This window comes from Pan troglodytes, chromosome 14 (assembly GCF_028858775.2).
Source record: "Pan troglodytes isolate AG18354 chromosome 14, NHGRI_mPanTro3-v2.0_pri, whole genome shotgun sequence".
In the NCBI taxonomy this organism is placed as follows: Eukaryota; Metazoa; Chordata; class Mammalia; order Primates; family Hominidae; genus Pan; species Pan troglodytes.
Window position 1 is genome coordinate 100,796,141 of NC_072412.2, and position 19,522 is coordinate 100,815,662.

Here is a 19,522-nt window from a genome sequence, read left to right on the forward strand (position 1 = left end):
TACACAATGAAAAATAAATTTTAAAACAGTTTGTTTCCTTTAAATAATAAATTGCACTGTAAATTTATCCATGTAACCAAAAACCACCTGTACCCCAAAATCTACTGAAACAAATTTTCTTTTTTAAAGGGAGTGGAGAAGGAAACCTGTGGTTTGAGAGGGACCCAAGCAGGAAACATCAGCCAAGTGCACGGTGCAGACATCTTCCGGAGTCTGACGCAAACCAATGGGTAATGAGATACTAAAGCACTGTAATCTCTGCCTAGCCAGTTGATGATAGCAAGAAATTCTGGTGATTTTTTTTCTTGAGTGAGATGTAATTTTTTTTCAAAAGTGTTCTTATCTTCTAGAGATAAGTAATAAGGTATTACAGATAAAATACAATTACAGATAAAATACAATTGAGGCCGAGGGTATGCATCAGAAGAATCTGGGTTGGGGGTGGAGCTAGCAGAGGGCCAGGGTAGAGATGGAGTTGAATTGGCTACAAGTTGATCGCACTTGAACTTGAGCAATGGGTACAGGCAGGTTCAAGACACCCTTCTCTCCACTTTTGCAAATTTTTATAATTGTCCATTTTGAAAAAAAGAAAAGTTAAAAGTAAATAAAACTTTACAAAACCAACCAAACCCCCGAAATTCACCCTGTAAACATCATTTTCACATCAGACTTAAAAGGACAGAGCGTGTGTGTGTTTATTTACTGGGAGGACCGCCTTAAAGTATTAAATAACATTCAAAGGTCTTTAAAAATTAAAAAAAAGTTAATAAACCTTGTTGTTCAAGTGAACACTAGTATTACAGGACATTCGAGTACATGAAATCCAAAAGTCATCACTCACCTTTTTCAGAGCACAAGCCTTTATGACTTTTTCATATCGTTCCTTTTCGTATTTCTTCCCAAATAAAATATTACTCCTCAGAGTTCCCGAGAACACCCAGGGCTGCTGAGACACATAGGCAATTCTTCCATGCACGCTGACCAGCCCGTGACTTGGGGCCAATTCCCCGAGCACGGCACTTAACAGTGATGACTGAAACAGATTGTAAAAAAACACATGTTCAGTCAACACTCGAGACAAGAATAAGCCACTGCAATGCAGCCTTGCCCAGCCCTGGGAGCTTGAAAAACACCATTCATTCATTTAAAAGAGCACAGGAAGTTGTGATTAAAAATTGGAAATAACATAATGGTCCACATAAACTAGTAGTTTATAAGGAATATTAACAAAATAGAGTGTAACAATCTACTCTGCCCTAATGAGTTTCCCTAAACGAGTTTCATGCCCCTAAATGAAATGGTACATGGAACAAAGATCAACTAAGAATGTTTACAGCAACAGAGTAGCCAAGCATGACATATAGTTCATATATCCAATATTGAATGCATTGTTCCTGCATGCGGGTATCTTTTTTGACAAAGAACTAATCCTAGAAATGCTGTATGTAAATAACATATCCTGGCCAGGTGCAGTGGCTCACGCCTGTAATCCCAGCACTTTGGGAGGCCGAGGCGGGTGGATCACTTGAGGCCAGGAGTTCGAGACCAGCCTGGCCAACATGGTGAAACCCCATCTCTACTAAAACTACAAACATTAGCCGGGCATGGTGGCACGCCTGTAATCCCAGCTACTTGGGAGGCTGAGGCATGAGAATCACTTGAACCTAGGGAAATGGAGGTTGCAGTGACTCTAGATCACGCCACTGCACTCCAGCCTGGGTGACAGAGCGAGACCATGTCTCAAAAACTAAATATACATACATACGTGAATAAATGAATGAATAAATAAAAATAAATAATAAATCCTGTGCACTAGGAAGGACTTTTATTTTTAAATACCCAAGAATCGTGTCTCTGGAGAGCAAACTTCAATTGTGAAACCACCCTATTTGTTATACACCCACAACTAGATTTATTGCGTTGCTTTAGAATATATGAGACTAAGTCTGTATGCACGTTTCCTTCACATCTTCTACAATGCACAGACATGACGTGTCTGTGCCCCCCACTATCAGAGCACTTACGACACTGAACTGAAATCACCTGTTTGTATATCTGTCTCACCCCAGATACCAGAAACTTCTGGAGGGCAGTGGCGTCTGGGTCTTGATTACAGGTGTATCTTTTACTCCTAACACAGGACTATACACCTGGCTACAGGTTTATTAAATGTGTGTTCATGTGACTTGGAGAAGTCATATCAAAACGTGTTTAAAGCTTTTCAGACAAGGCTTCATAACCTCCAGATGTCTTGTAGCATCTAGGGTCCCCTCTGACAAAAAGAAGTTCCCACTTTCTTAGTCAATCCATCCTGCATAGTGGTCACATAAATAATTTCTTTCATGGAGATGTCCAACTTCTAGGAGTTCCCAATTGCTCAACTTGAAGAACCAAGGAAAACATGATATGCATTGTCCACATTTATTTGGTCATGTGACCCTTCTTGCAAAACGAACGTTCCATGCACTGAGAAATGCCGTGCCAAGCGTACCCAGTTCAAAATTGTGTTACACGTAGCCTTGGGCTCAAACCCACGAAGTTAATATGAGAAGTGGGGTTGCAACAAGCTGCCAAAAGCCATTCTAACTCACCTTCCCTGCTCCCACGGGGCCGACCACAGCTAACAATTCGCCAGGTCTGACAGTAAAGGAAAGGCCTTGTAGAGTTGGGGTCTCTGATGCCTACAAATTAAAGTTTATAAAATGTGCCCATTTCAATAAAGTCACACAAATCACTTCAAAAAGAGAAGAAAACAATACAACAGTCATTGATACATGAACAAAACCCAAATCTTTCTCCTTTCTATTTTAAGATATTGTATCCTAGAGTCCTTTTCATACAATCATATTTTTTTGGTGGGGTTTTACACAGTTTGGAGTCTTCAGTACTTAAGGAAGGCCCATTCCCTTTTACCAGATTTTCATGTGAACACAGCTCCAGACTTCCACAAAATTTAGATAGTAAAAATGACAAGACAAGCTTCTTGAAATGAAAACTCATGCTAACTTACTAAAACAATATATATATATTTTTTACTTTAAGTTCTGGGATACATGTGCAGAACGTGCAGGTTTGTTACATAGGTATACATGTGCCATGGTGGTTTGCTGCACCTGTCAACCTGTCATCTAGGTTTTAAGCCCTGCATGCATTATGTATTTGTCCTAATGCTCTCCCTCCCCTTGCCCCCCACCCACCGACAAGCCCCGTATGTGTAATGTTCCCCTCCCTGTGTCCATGTGTTCTCATTTAAAACAATATTCTTAATATAATATTCAGTATGGGAGCTTTCAACCATTTGTAAATTTTCATTCTGTCCCTTGGTTTTAATATTCTATTTCATTAACCTCCACAAGGTGGCAGCATGAGTACATGGCATGCCCAGTCCTTGGCTAATGGATGACTTGAAATCTCCACTAATCTTTCCATTTTCACTTGATAAAGCATGAACCTCAGTTATGCCCAGCCAGCCAGAAGGCACTTTATACTATAAAGTCACTCTTGGCAAATGAACTTCTACAAATGGTGGTCAACCCTGTAACCAAGAGCTCTAATTTAACAACAACCAAAAACTGAAGAATAATGAAATTAAGTGTATGTTCATGGGTCAAAGTGAAAGTCTCAGTGTTACACCTGCAGCTTGTGTTACCTACCCTGGGAAAATAGGGACAGCATAGTAGTTCTACTATAAACACGGAGGTACCCACCACAGCATTCAATCCAGCACAAAGGGAGGAAGGGATGAAGTACTCATTATGGTATCAGAAATAATGTTCCTAAACAATCTATAAATTCTATGATAAAAAGATTCAGGATTATATGCATGTTTTTACATATACTAAATGTTAACAAAATTATCAATCACTGCTAATGTTAAAAAAAAAAAAGTTGTTTTAGGCAGGGTACGGACTGGTTCATGCCTGTAATCCCAACATTTTGGGAGATGGAGGTGGGAGGATCACTTGAGCCTAGGAGTTCAAGACAAGCTGGGGCAACATAGTGAGAAACCATCTCTTAAAGAAAAAAAAATCAGCCAGGCATGGTGTGTGCCATAGTCCCAGCTACTCAGGAGGATGAGGCAGGAGGATCCCTTGAGCACCGGAGGCTGAGGTTGCAGTGAGCCAAGATTGCACCACTGCACTCTAACCCGGGTGACACAGTAAGACCTTGTCTCAAAAAAATGTTATTTTGCAGTTTATTATTTAGGAGACCAAACCAAATTCATTACTTTTACAAAGAGCTTCTAAATATTTTCAATTGAGAGGATTAAGTGTGTATCAGGGAGAAGGGATAGTTTACCAGAGCATGATAAACCAAAGCGAGGAGGTTTCCTCTTGTCATACAAGGACAATCAGTACTTTGAATTATCTATCTTTTAAAAAAGCAAAAGTCAGTTGGTACAAATAAAGAGAGGAATGGTTTTAAATTCAGAGTATAGAACCTCAACCGTAAAAACTGCCAACTCTAAGAACTTTTGTCCAAACCCAGACATCAACACTAATAGACAAAAATTGATACTGTTAAGTAAAGTAAAAACAGCTACAATTTGGGAGGAATCCTAAAGGGGTTTAAGCAGCACATTTATAATCTTCGTCTGAATTTCTCGTGGATAGATTGGAGAGACCTGACCATGCATGTCTGGTGGGTAGGCATTTAGCAAATTTATTCAAGTCCCAAATCCTTTCGGAAGTGGCTATTCTTCTGCACAACACACTTTGGTAAATGCTCATCCATATCATAGAAAAATGATCAAGAATGAATCAAAGGCAATGCAGCCTCCTCAACTCTAGAAAAGGATTCTTCAAAATGAATCTGGCATCCCTGAAGGGTGGAACACCCCTGGGATGATGGAAGAGGGAAGCACGCATGGAGTCAACCAACCCAAAACCTAAAGACGCTGAGCTGGCGCAGCCCACAAACAGTTACTCATCAACCCCTCTCCACATCTCAAGCGGGCATGTGCAATTAGTAAAATGCCCAAAAGACAGAAAGCACGGCGGGGGAATAAGAGATCAAGATAACCTTCAAAATGAAAAATTTACCTGGAAACGACTTAATGGTCAACATACCCGAATAATCACAAATATTTCTATAAATGGTCAAATGCTAAAATATGTGTGTATGAAAACTGACCCCGTATGTGTCCCATACCACATCACAGGATGGCCGCAGACCAAAACGATCATGATCCCTTTTAAGCACAAAGAAATTAGCCCCAGATTTCATAGGAATTATATAACAACCATCCAGAATAGGTTTCTTTACTCCTTCATACATGCCTAACAACTATTTCTTTTTTAAAAAAGTAATACATTACCTAAACACTTGGAAAAATAACGTTAAACAAAATGTGACATATTTACACGATTTTAAGTGCAAACTTGTCACAAATTCACAAAGTCTTGCTTGACTTCGCCTTACTATATAAGGTGTTCCTCCTCTAAAATGTAACGGGTCTACTCTGTATTCCTGATGAAGTAACATCTGTCTCTTAAGACAACGGAAACCTACTTATTTCTGTGATTACAAAAGGATGAAAAAACACAACCAGTCAACCTGTCCCTTTCCCTTCCTTTGCAGTGTGTCTCTTTCCTAACAACTATTTCTGATTTTACTTCTTTTTATTTAGTTTTGGCTGCAAAAGAGTGAGCCACATGCAAAACCCAGCTTCCCATCAAGGCCCTGGTTCTTAGAGCAGGTTTCTGCCCCGCCAGGAGGCCTGGGACCCAGCACTGGTGGGCTGCAGCCAGAAGGGGGCAGCACTCGACAGCTCAGAAGGCTAGGCCCATTCCCTCTGGGACCCCCCAGGCTCCAAGACACACTAAGGCAGGCAGACTGAGCCCCCACTCTGGGCCCTGGGGCCAGAGCAGTGAAGAAAGCAGAAGCAAATCCCTTCCCCATGGAGAGTCACAGGCTCTCACGGGGCCACAGACTTTACAGCTTCAGCCCAAGCCCCTGTTTTATAAATGAGACCTAGGCTGGTGAGACCTTCCCTCCAATACCCGCTGGTCTATCCAGCAGGACTGCTGCTGGGGTCTCTGTCTTTCTCCTAAATCCCAGCCCAGCACACCCTTCTTTCCTCTGCAGCTTCTCTCCAAAAGCCCCAGTGTCTGTGCCCCTCCTCCCACCCCAGCACCCTCTCAGCCGCAGGACCTCCCTAATAATCCCTGCCAGTGTGAGGCAAAATCACCCCAAGACAAGGCCAGAAAACAGGATGGAGTGTTCTGTTTACAATGCAGCTGTCAATGTTATCTAGGAACCGAAAAACAACAAAACAGACCATTTTACAATATTGCAGGGTTTGGTACAAAAGAAATTTGCAAATGGGACCTACACAGTGTGTGGTAGCTACCTCAGTGCCTTCCTCTAGCTCAACAGCATTCACCTAGAGTGCTTTTTTCTAGTGGGATGTTCACAGAGCTTTCTGTCAATGCTTGAAGTGTATTAGAGCTGGGCACGGTGGCTCATGCCTGTAATCCCAGCACTTTGGGAGGCCAAGGCGGGCGGATCACTTGAGGCCAGAAATTCAAGACCAGCCTAGCCAACATGGGAGAAACCCTGTCTCTACTAAAAATACAAAAATTAGCCAGGCATGGTGGGGCGTGCCTGTAATCCTAGCTACTCAGGAGGTTGAGGCAGGAGAATCACTTGACCCTGGGAGACAGAGGTTACAGTGAGCCGAAATCACAGCACTGCACTCCAGCCTAGGCAAAAGAGCAAGACTCTGTCTCCAAAACAAACAAATAAATAAATAAAGTGTATGAGGGTGGGAATGCCAGCAGATAAAGAGAAACTGTCACCTTGTGTGAGTTTCTATGTGCACAAGATGCAATGATGTTCCAAATATCTGGGAACACATTACTGTTTTGTTGGTAGAGATGGCAGAAATTACATCAGAATTAGGCAAACATGAAACAGGGAGTGCAATACTTAGAGCCAAGGGCATGTAGAGAAAGGAAGAGTCTGGAGTCTAGAGAGTTTTGACATTCGTCCCACAGGAGAGGGCGGAGGCAGTGGGGCTGGGCGGGAGTGCTGCTCAACCGCCTATTGGCTCTTGGCTCCAGCAAACTACACTACAACTCAAGGTCAGCCACAAAGAGCACCCGCAGAGGGGAGGAGCTGGTCACCACCAGCACTGCCCACCTGTTTTAAGCAGCCTGAGCGGTTCCAGTACCCTCAGAAGAGACCCTTGCCCTCTGGTCCCAAATCTTGCTGGCAGCCGGGCCACTGGGCTCTGCTCCTGGCAGACATCATCTCCAGCCCCAGGGTGCAGCTTCCTGCCGCGGCTGATCTCGGGGTGGCCTCCTCCACCCCTGCTTTCCCTTTGTGCTCTTTCTTTCATCACCTATGAAACGAATTCCCTGCACAAAATTCCCTCTCCCATGCTGTGTGTTCTGTTTTCCAGACTAACACAGACTGAGACAAGTGGATTTGCAGAGGACCCCGGACTCAGGTGAGCGTAACCGCAGAACTAGCCCAATCTGGTTCAACTTTGTGTAATAACATAGTAAACAGTTTTTCAGTCACCATGGATCCCAGGTTGCAAGTTATGTAATCTGAGCATTCCCAGATGAACCAAGCAGGCAACCATGGGCAGAACACAAGTGCTAGGACCAAGGAAGGAGGAACGAGTTCAGAGGCGGACGCCTCATGGCATGATCCAGGATCTGATCAGGTCCAGCTCTGGCATCACGCAAGACCCAATCGGACCATGCCTCATTACCCTCTGCCTATAAAACCGGCCCCATCCCCCAGCTAGGGAAGACAAATTTGAGCGTTGCCTCCTGTCTCCTTGCCATTCGACTCACAATACAGCCTTTCTCTTCATGAAAAGCTGGTGCCATAGTAGTGGCGTCTACGAGCACTGGGCAGGGAGCCCACTGCTTCCTTGGAAGCATGAGGAGGGCACTGGAGTTGTGAATAACAGGAGATGCACCGAGCCTCAGTACTTCTTGTGGGTGGCCCCTGCTGTTGTTCCCGTTTGCCTAAATGTTATGAGTAAACCAAGTGTTGAAAAATCCTTGTGGCCTTGCCAGAACTACCTGTCCGCTTACCACACGGTGAAACCCTTCAGTCAGGAATCCATGGAGCTTGCTACGCCGGCCTGCAGCCTCCCCTCGGCCTTGGGCTGCCACCAAAGCAGCTGGCAACATCCAGATGCTTGGAATAGGGGAGCCCCACCCCAACCCCGTGGCAAAAATCCAAGTCATGGGCTTTCTCAATATGTAATAAGATGACCTGAAAACACTAAGCTGAAAATGTGCACTGATACCCCAAAGTCTCCGTAATAATCTACAATGTACTCAGCAGTTAACCCATTCCATGCTGCACCCCTAGTCTGTCCAATCCTATAAAATCCAATGTTGCCAATGTCCAAACTTAGTGACATTTAGTTTAGAACGAGGTAACACTTTCCTTGGTTTTTTGAAAATGAGATAAAATACAACTTGTCAAATACCTAAGTCTGATTTCATACCTACTTTCTATTAATTGCAAAACTTACTCCTAATTTTGAGAATCTTTGTAACATAGTTTCAGTAAATAAGCAAGCCATATTTTATACCATGTGTAACACCTCAAAATTCTCTATTAAATCAATGTCACTCATTATCTATCAGCAGTCATGATCTTGCATTAAGGATATGTTACCTTATCCCAAAAAGCAGTAAAATCCTGCACATGCACCATCTTTTTACCATCTGACGGCAGCTGACGGTTGCGCTGTGATATCTCATCAAGTAGCAAAAAGGTCTAAAGAAAATGGGAAAAACACAGATTGTTTAAATTACAGAAACAAAAGCACAAACAAAAGTCACTGCTTCCATGGAATTTGTAACATAAAACTTTATACAGCCTACAGATCATTTTACCAACCCTAAAGTATCGGTTCACATCAGCATATGATATTTATTTAATAAATAAACATATAAAGAGTTCATGGCCATGAACTATCTTTGTAATTTTAGGAACTATCTGTGTAATTTTTTTCAACAAGTATACTTGTTCCTAAATAAACCGAAAATACTGCTCTGAGGCTGAGTGCATTGACAGCCTGCATATTTCTACTGTTGTACTTTTGTGTTACTAATGGTGAACACGGGATTTGGTTGGAAATGATCTGATGAATACTTCATGAATCCTCATCATGTGCCAAGCCCCGTGCTAGATGCTGGCAACATGAAAGTCAAGGCCATTCCCAGCCTTCAGGAAGCGAGTGAGCCCAGAACGGCAGGCAGGAAACACAGGGCAGAGCCTCTGAAGGCAGCCCTGGCTCTGGCCGTTCACTTAGATTCAACTGGCCTTTCTCCTCCCTCGTGCACGTCAAATTGACATACAACTTAATTCACTATCACTTAAGTCAGTGTTCTTTACCAAAATAAGAAAAAAGGTTTCTATCTCTTAAAACATATTTTATAAGCTTCTTTTCACAATCACCTATTATTATTGTTATTATTATTATTTTGAGACACAGTCTCACTTTGTCACCCAGGCTGGAAAGCAGTGGCACGATCTCAGTTCACTGCAGCCTCCGCCTCTCCGGTTCAAGTGATTCTCCAGCCTCAGCCTCCCAAGTAGCTGGGATTACAGGTGTCCGCCACCATGCCTGGCTAATTTTTGTATTTACACTAGAGACAGGGTTTCACCATGTTAGCCAGGCTGGTCTCGAACTGCTGGCCTCAAGCAATCTACCCACCTCGGCCTCCCAAAATGCTGGGTTTACAGGCATAAGCCACCATGCTCCACCTACACTTATCTTTTTTCCTTAGTCAATGTCCCCTCCTAGACAGCAGAACGGACCAATCTCTCCCTTATTGCTATTTTCCACACTAGTTAGCAACTACACAATGCAATTTAACTGAATAAAACAAAGTCCTGTTAACCATAACAAACCTAACATAATGATATATGGGAAAACTCCCTTTTGCTCCTCAAATGGTAGGCATAATTCAATGAGAGAAGCTACAGTGGCTTAGAAACAGAATAAACAACGTAGATCACCCCCACCCCATCCAAAATTTTGTAGATGTGGCCAAAACTGTCAGCTCTCCTCAAAATCTGCTCTCATTTTCTGTGCATTTTTAGCCAATGCACAGCAGCCTTGAACAAGGACCACTCTCTCCGGCCCCTAACACAGCTAGATGTAGCCACATGACTGTAAGTTCAGCCCAACAGAAAGTGACAACGTCCAGGAAACTTCCTATACAATCTCCAGGCCTTGGAAGCTGCCTGGACAACTTCCCCTCCAAAATCCAGGTGGTGAAACTTAATGGCCAATGTGATGGTATTGAGAGGTATTTAGGCCATGAGGGCTCCTCCCTCATTGCACTCCAGCCTGGGCAATAGTGCAAGACCCTGTCAAAAAAAATAAAAGGAAGGGAGGAAAGGAGGAAAGGAGGAAGGAAGGAAGGGAGGGAGGGAGGGAAGGAAGGAAAGAAAGAAAAAAGACCAGACCCAATTTCACAAGTTTACTGACCGGCAATCATGTGTGATACTGATACAATGTTTTCACTGGTCCCTTCTCCAGCATCCCCCATCACAACCAAACCGTTCCCAAACACCACTCCCTAAGGATCTTCTGAAAACACCTCTGATAATAAACACCATGCTTCAAACGCTTCCATGACCCAGCAGCACTGACATTCACACTCTCAAAGTAGCCTTTGCCTTGATTCCCTGAGTATTAATCCCACCCTGTCTTTGAGGGCCCACCTCAAAGACTAATCCTGCTGGGAACCAGCTCAGGGTGGCTGCAGCTGGGACTGAAACTGAGTTATGTACAGGGCAGAGATGTGTCCCCCATCCTGCACTTACAAACACACTCACCTGCATGAACACTGCACTGCACACGGGGTCAGCTCTTCACAGATACATGCTACAGTCATAAACAGACTGTATGATCGGCTTAAATTATTCAAACAATCAGCTATGTCAGTTAGCACAGCAACAAGCAAAAGGTTATATATACATCTTCTTAACCTTGTCTAGACAGAATAAAATTCTGATTTTAGCTGAAGTGTATGACCAAGATATCAAATTCAGTATTCTGTATGTGCATGTGAGAACAGAAGTTCCCCACCTTCAAAATAAAAAACTATGTACACAGTAAACCTATTGAGCACTGGTCAATAAACAATAGATCTGAGTGGAGACAGACATGATAATAGTTTAGTGGTTAAATGAGATTCCACTCAACACATGAACAGCTTGTAAAGATGCTGGAGGGGCTAGCTGGACTTTCTCTAGTCACTCAGGAGGGTGAAAAAGCTGAAATGACATTGCCAATACAGCAATGAGGTGCATCCCCAGAAAGTTCACTTGGGGAAGTATCAGACGGCAGAACTGAAGTCAAAGAGATTGACTTCAGAGTGGACGGTTGGCAAAAACTGAAGCAGCTTTGTGAACAATAAAACCTCAGAGACACATTTTACTGGATGTGGAAGTCATTGAAGACTTTCAGTGCTTTGCTGTTAAGATAAGATCTCTTAAAATCCTATTGGACTTGCTTAATGCCAAGACCATCAATCTTTTCCTTAATAAAAGAAAAACAGACGGAACTTCTTAGACCTAAAAACTTCACAATAAAACCTTCATTTTCTGTACATGGAAAAAAGGAAATTGAAAAGTATGAGTAAGAAAGAAAATAGATTAAAAACTGAAATATAAAACCTCAAACCATAAAAACCCTAGAAGAAAGCCTAGGTAATACCATTCAGGACATAGGCATGGGCAAAGACTTCACGACTAAAACACCAAAAACAATGGCAACAAAAGCCAAAATTGACAAATGGGATCTAATTAAACTAAAGAGCTTCTGCACAGCAAAAGAAACTATCATCAGAGTGAACAGGCAACCTACCGAATGGAAGAAAATTTTTGCGATCTATCCATGTGACAGAGGGCTAACATCCAGAATCTACAAGGAACTTAAACAAATTTACAAGAAAAAAAACAACCCCATCAAAAAGTGAGCAAAGGATATGAACAGACACTTCTCAAAAGAAGACATGTATGCAGCCAACAAACATATGAAAAAAAGCTCATTATCACTGGTCATTAAAGAAATGCAAATCAAAACCACAATGAGATACCATCTCACGCCAGTTAGAATGGTGATCATTAAAAAGTCAGGAAACAACAAATGCTGCAGAGGATGTGGAGAAATAGGAACACTTTTACATTGTTGGTGGGAGTGTAAATTAGTTCAACCACTGTGAAAGACAACGTGGCGATTCCTCAAGGAACTAGAACCAGAAATACCATTGGACCCAGCAATCCCATTACTGGGTATATACCCAAAGGATTATAAATCATTCTACTATAAAGACACATGCACACGTATGTTTACTGCAGCACTATTTACAACAGCAAAGACTTGGAACCAACCCAAATGCCCATCAATGACAGACTGGATAAAGAAAATGTGGCATATATACACTGTGGAATACTATGCAGCCATAAAAAAGGATGAGTTCATGTCCTTTACAGGGACATGGATGAAGCTGGAAACCATCATTCTCAGCAAACTAACACAGGAACAGAAAACCAAACCCTGCATGTTCTCACTCATAAGTGAGAGTTGAACAATGAGAACACACGGACACAGGAAGGGGAACATCACACACCGGGGCCTGTCAGAGGGTGAGGGGCAAGGGGAAGGAGAGCATTAGGACAAATACTGAATGCATGTGGGGCTTAAAACCTAGATGATGGGTTGATGGGTGCAGCAAACCACCATGGCACATGTATACCTATGTAACAAACCTTCATGTTCTGCACGTGTCCCAGAAAAAGTATAATAAAAAAATTAAAATAGAAATATAAAAATATTTTTTAAAAATTTAACAACACAATGTTTTCTAAACTCTATGTGTCTGCCAAGCTCTGGTCTATCTATGGTCAAGACTCACTTAGTTCCGATCAGTATATTGGGCAGAACTATTCCTCCTCTCCTGATGCCATTTTTCACCTTCTCATTGTTCATTAACACATCCACGAGAGGCAAGGAAGAAAGTGAACATTGGATCAATTCATTACACTCATCATTTACAACCTCCATTTTTAGAGAAATAGGAAAGGAGGCGGAACCAGGCAGACCCCATCAGTGGGTCTTGTAGCAAACATCTGCACAGTTCTAAAGCATCCCAGTCTTCAAAGCCAAATTCATCCCCAAATCTGGTCTTCTAGTATTCCATATTTCAGTGAACCCAGGTGATTTTGCAGCCATAAGGACGAAAGTAGCCCTGATCCCTCCTTCTGACTAATCCCTCCTCTTGCCCCACACCCAAATCAGGACATGCTCTCAATGGCTTTCAAATCTATCCAAGGCTGTCTATTTGGTCTGAGTCCAAATCCCATCATCATCTTCCGGGACTGCTTGCTGCATCAGCCTCCTGACGTATCTCCCTGCCTCTACTCTGGGCCCCCAATGCATTCCCCAGGCTGCAGCCAGGGTGAATTGAAAATATGTGGATTTTCTTGAACATTAAGAGCTTTCTCACATAATTACCCCCAGGGAAATGCAGGGCATCAGCCTCCTGGCTGCCCCAAGCCACCTCCCTTCCCAAACCCTTCCCCATCTCTCTCCACTACCACGCACGCAATGCTGCAGGCTATTTCTTGAGCCGTCGCAGGAAGCACACCTCCACAATGGCATGGGCATCTCTACCAAAGCACCTCATGGCATCTCAGATATTGCCTTCCAAAGACAATGACACATGAGCACTGATTTTAATTACGTGGTTATTTATTAACCCCCACTTGATGATTCCCAGGAGGAAGTTCCCAGCAGGAAGGACTTCTGTGCTTTGGCTTACCATTGTATCTAAGCATTTATCACAGTGCCAGCTTAAGCTAGGTGCTCAATTACATTGTAGAGTCAACGACTAAGTGAATGAATAAATTCCAAACTTAACTCCCAAAAGCCTAGCATAGACCAAAACAGGTGTCTGTGTGCTTCCTCTCAAATGATTTTAGTCTTAAGTTATCCTGACGTCATTTATATTTGCTACACATATTTTGACCTCATGCGTTTTTCTATCACACAACTAGGGCAAGGTTTCCCAAAGACAGCATATTTTCAGGGACACGAGGACACTTTCTAAAGATATTGATTGGGCTGAGCGCAATGGCTCACGCTGTAATCCCAACACTTTGGGAGGCCGATGCGGGTGGATCACAAGGTCAAGAGACTGAGACTATCCTGGCCAACGTGGTGAAACCCAGTCTCTACTGAAAATACAAAAGTTAGCCGGGTGTGGTGGTGCATGCCTGTAGTCCCAGCTACTCCAAAGGCTGAGGCAACAGAATCACTTGAACCTGGGAGGCAGAGGTTGCAATGAGCTGAGGTCACGCCGCTGCACTCCAGCTTGGTGACAGAGCGAGACGCCGTCTCAAAACAAAACAAAACAAAACAAAACAAAAGATATTGGGACCCAGCCAATGCCTGATGAAGCAGAATCTCCAAGGTGCAATAATTTAGTTTTAATCAGTGCATCATGTAATTCTGATGAACTTGGGGACAAAATTTTAAATGGGTTACAGGAACCATCCAGGTTGAAAAAACACAAAGTTCTAAAGGAAGAAAAAACAAACAAATAAACAAAACAAAACAAAACCTCCAACAATGACTTCAACACCACCATGAAGGAGTTTACCATACGAGCTCCAACGCTTTCTTACCAGTCATGCCTGGCCATTTGTTTCTCCTTTACTGAAAATCACTACTGCTGAACTCTAGGCCCATCCTCCCACCAGAAACTATGTACATGAGGGGAAATTAAGGTTTCCTGCCCAAGTCAAAGATGCATCCTTTATCTGGACACTGAGCACCTTGCCAAAGTTAGCCACTGGAAAATGTAAAATTCCCAGCTGGTCATTTTATTTTACTACATGCATACATCTATCTACAGGAACAGGAATTTCAAGCCTTAGACACAGGTGAGTTGCATTTTGGTGGGAAAAAAATAAAAAATCCTAAGGATTTCTTCCCTAGCTGCATATTGGACCACAATTCCCTGAAAATCGTCTGCAGGATCCCTTTCATGCCACACTCTCTGATGTGTGACATAATTCAGCAGAGAACGACAGTCATCACTTCCCACTAAAATAATGCTCAGTTGTTAGGCATTTTCCAAATCTCACAGATGTAATGAAGCTGGAGGTTGACTTCACTTACATATTTTCTGAGCACCTGCAATCTATACATAATATAAAGATGAATGAGGCATTGTGTCTGCCTTTTGTAAGTTTAGAGTTTAGGAAGGGAAAGAAATCTATAAACAAATGGCTTCGATAATAAGGGGAAAATGAGGACAAAGTCACGTATGGAGAGCCCAAAAGAAGAGATGAGGATTAAAGAGTGTGTGATGGGCCGGGTGCGGTGGCTTATACCTGTAATCCCAGCACTTTGGGATGCCAAGGCGGGTGGATCACTTGAGGTCAGGAATTCGAGACCTGCCTGGCCAACGTGGTGAAACCTTGCCTCTACTAAAAACACAAAAATTAGCTGGACATGGTGGCTCACGCCTGTAATCCCAACTACTCAGGAGGCTGAGGCAGGAGAATTGCTTGAACCCGGGAAGTAGAGGTTGCAGTGAGCTGAGATCGTGCCACTGCACTCCAGCCTAGCCGACAGAGTGAGACTCGTCTCAAAATTTAAAAAAGACTGTGATGGTGAATTTTATGTGTCAGCTTGGCTAGGCCACAGTCCCCAGATATGTGGTCAAACACGTCTGGGTATCAATGGGAAAGTGTTTTTCAGTTGAGATTAGCATTTAAATCTGTAGACTTTAAAATCCTACATAATGTCAGCGGGGCTCATCCAATCAGTTGAAGGCATTTAAGAGAAAAAAGACCTACAAAGAAAAGGGAATTCTGCCTCAAGACTGTCCTCCTCAGACTCAAGCTGCATCATCAGCTCTTCCCAGGGTCTCTGGCCTGCCAGCTGCCCTGCAGATTGCAGACTTACGTCACCTCCAAGTTGCGTGAGACAATTTTATCAATCAATCTACCAATCTCTCTCTGCATGTACATACACGTGGGCCCTATCAGTTCTGCTTCTCTGGAGAACTCTGACTAATACAGATGGTTTTCTAAATAAGTGAGACAAAACAGGAAATGACCTCCAGACACTAGGTCCAATCCCCTTATTTAAAGACAATAAAACCGAGGCCCAGAGAGTTGGTGAGAACCCAAGGTCTGCGTCCCACCCCGCCATACCACCTGTTGGGGCTGCTCTTTGCCCAATTATTTTTTACGGCTGCCGCACAGAAGTGAGACCTGCATTCAGGTTATGCTGTGCATGTGGGGATAAGAATGTGCACTTTTTTTTTTTTTTTTTTTTGAGATGGAGTCTCCTCTGTCACCCAGGCTGGAGTGCAGTGGTGCAATCTCAGCTCACTGCAACCTCCACCTCCCGGGTTCAAGCAATTCTCGTGCCTTGGCCTCCAGAGTAGCTGGGATTACAGGTGCGTGCCACCATGCCCAGCTGATTTTGTTGTTGTTGTTTTATTTTTAGCAGAGGCGGGGTTTCACCATGCTGGCCAGGCTGGTCTAGAACTCCTGACCTCAAGTGATCCGTCCACCTAGGCCTCCAAAAGTGCTGGGATTACAGACGTGAGCCATCGTGCCTGGCCGCACTTCTGAGACAGATTGACGGCCTGGGCTAAAGCCCCAGATCAGCCTTTTATTAACTGTTAAAACGTGGAGGTGCTATTCACCCTCCTCAGGCTTCAGTTTCTTTATCTGTAATGTGGGAATGATAGGGGAGTTACACAAGTAAAAGAAGTGAATATTCATAAGGCACTTGGGCCCCTCCTTGTTACCTAGTAAGTACTCACCAGCTATTACCTGTTCATATAAAGCCCCATGGTCTTGATCTTAATCTTCACTTATCTCATAATGGCCAGGAAGACAGACTAGTTTTATTAACCAAGTAAGACTGTTTCTATTTCTCCACATGGCCCAAGGAAAGTCCATTTGTTTCACAGCCTGGAAGCCAGTCAGGAGGCTCTTTTTTTATTTTTTGGAGACAGAGCCTCACTCTGTCACCCAGACTACAGTGCAGTGGCGTAATCTCGGCTCACTGCAACCTCCACTTTTTGGGTTCAAGCAAGCCTGAGCCTCCTGAGGAGCTGGGATTACAGGCGCGTAGCTCAGGAGCTGGGATTACAGGCATGTACCATCATGCCTGACTAATTTTTATATTTTTAGTAGAGACGGGATTTCACCATGTTGGCCAAGCTGGTCTCTAACTCCTGACCTCAAGTGATCTGCTCACCTCGGCCTCCCAAAGTGCTGCGATTATAGGTGTAAGCCACCGCGCCCGGCCAGGAGGGTCTATATTTAATGTCAGACACGGCCCCTCTCTTACAAGAGCAGGTCCACCAAGTCCAATAGGGTTTGAGATGCACAGAGGGACACACATAATGAGGCAGAGACTCCGATCCAGTCCACTCTGAAAAAAATCCAGCTCCCCAGAGTTAAGGACCCTCACATCCCCCTTGAACAAGGCCTGGTGTTCTGGGAATATTCAACTCGAGTCTGCTTCCTCGCTCGGCCTTCCTCTAGCTTCTAGTGCAGGCTGGGCCACCTTGGGTCTGTATTGGGCCCCAGACTTTTGCTATGGTTGCTGCTTCTGTCCACCCAGCATTTGGTGCCCGTTATGTGTCCATCAATGCTGAGCTGCACCGTACTGGCCTTGCTCGGCAGGAACAAAAGTACCACCAGGCTCCTGAGACCTGGCCGGAGGGCTTAGCAGCATTTGCTTAAATCAAGGACAGAAGGGAGGACACCCCAGCCACACAGAGCAAAAGACCCCAAAGTGGGAACAGAGACGAGTCATGTGCTGGGAAACACACACAGGTAAGCCCTACACCTAGGGTTCAAAAATAGGACTCCACAAGAAACAGAGAACCTTTCAAGGTTTTTGGAATACGACTAGATGAGTAAAGGAATACTGAAGGAAATATCCCACACCAGAGGATACTAAGGCAGCAACATAGGTGATATAGTTTGGCTCTGTGTCCCCACCCGAATCTCAGCTTGAACTGTAATCACCATAATCCTCACGTGTCAAGGGTGGGACCAGGTGGAGGTAATCGGATCATGGGGGCAGTTTCCCCTGTGCTGTTCTAGTGATAGTGAGTTCTCATGAGATCTGATGGTTTTATACGCGTCTGGCATTTTCCCTGCTTGCACTTCTCTTTCCTGCCACCCTGTGAAGAAAGTGCCTGCTTCCCCTTCCGCCATGACTGTAAGTTTCCTGAGGTCTCCCCAACTATGCTGAACTGTGAGTCAATTAAACCTCTTTCCAATATAAATTGCCCAGTCTCAGGAAGTTCTTTATAGCAATATAAAAACAGATTAATACAATAGGCAACATACCATGGTTAAGAAATCATGGTTCTGAACAGATTCCTAGTTCTAAGATAGGCAAACTCCTTAACCTATTACAGGAGCCGGTTTCATTCTCTGTAAAGTGGGGACACTAATGCTTATCTCCTTCAATTGTGAGGATAACATGAAATAACATGTAAAGGCTTCCAAAAGCCCTGGTCCACGGTACACACACCAACACCTGCAATCACGGTGAGGGGCAGCAATAGCAGTCAGAGAATTACAGCAGCACAATACACATGTGGCCCTTCCGTCTGAAAAAGGTGTCCTGCACACTCAGAAAGATACTCTGGTCAAAGTATATTCCTAAGTTCTTTCTTTCAAGATGCAAAAGCTACATGAAAAAAGTGTTACTGACCTGCATGGACCATCCCTTCACAGTGTTACCTGAAGCTGTTGTCAGAAAGAATGGGGATAAGAAATGACCCTGTATGGTCTGTTTTATAGGTAATATTTTTTATGAAATACAGACTTGCTAATCAGTAGTGGGAGTCTGCCTATGAATAGCCACTATGCTCCAGCCTGGGTAACACAGCAAGATCTCATCTTTAAAAAACAAACTTCATCATAAAAAAGAATCTTAGCTTTTATGACAACACCCACCCCATTCTCTCCCCCACCAAAAAAATAAAAATAAAAAAATAATCACAGCCAGTGTCAGCTAAGTTCACTCGAGTCTGTCCTTGGGCATCCATCTCTATTAAGAACCAGGAGTAAAACAAAGCAGATTTTTGAAAAGCTTAGACAGTCAAGTTCTTGCCAAGCCCTCTCACAAAGCCAATTTATTTTAATTTTCAACTTATTTATAAACACACAAATACTTGAGCATACATTATGTGCCAGGACCTTACCTTGGTGATATAAATTATTTGCCCCTGGCAACTGAGTGACAGCTACTTAGGAAAAGGTGATAGTGTGTAAAGTGGATGCTATGGTTGGAATGGGCATGCCTATTCTAAATTCATAGGTTGGGAGTTCACCCCAGCATCAGTGTTAAGAGGTGGGGCCTCTAAGAGGTGATTAGGTCGCTACGGCAGAGCCCTCCTGAAGGGGATTAGTGTCCTTATAGAAGGCTGGAGGGAACTAACCAGGCCCATTTTGTCCTTCTGTTTCTTCCACAATGGGA

At 43.5% G+C, this 19,522-nt stretch overlaps 1 protein-coding gene across 7 annotated transcripts in view; it reads right to left on the minus strand.

Moving 5' to 3' along the window:
• The window catches only part of ABCC4 (ATP binding cassette subfamily C member 4), a 282,364-nt gene that overhangs the window by 166,976 nt on the left and 95,866 nt on the right, over positions 1-19,522 (minus strand). For 5 of the 7 annotated variants that reach the window (XM_001137006.7, XM_063792279.1, XM_063792280.1 and 2 more), the window contains exons 9-11: positions 8,650-8,751; positions 2,592-2,681; positions 842-1,033 (exon numbers count right to left, since the gene is read on the minus strand). In XM_001137006.7, coding sequence (XP_001137006.1) covers positions 842-1,033; positions 2,592-2,681; positions 8,650-8,751 — 384 coding nt within the window. The remainder of the gene's footprint in view (positions 1-841; positions 1,034-2,591; positions 2,682-8,649; positions 8,752-19,522) is intronic. The other 2 variants (XM_016925451.3, XM_063792281.1) reach the window with 1 other exon arrangement.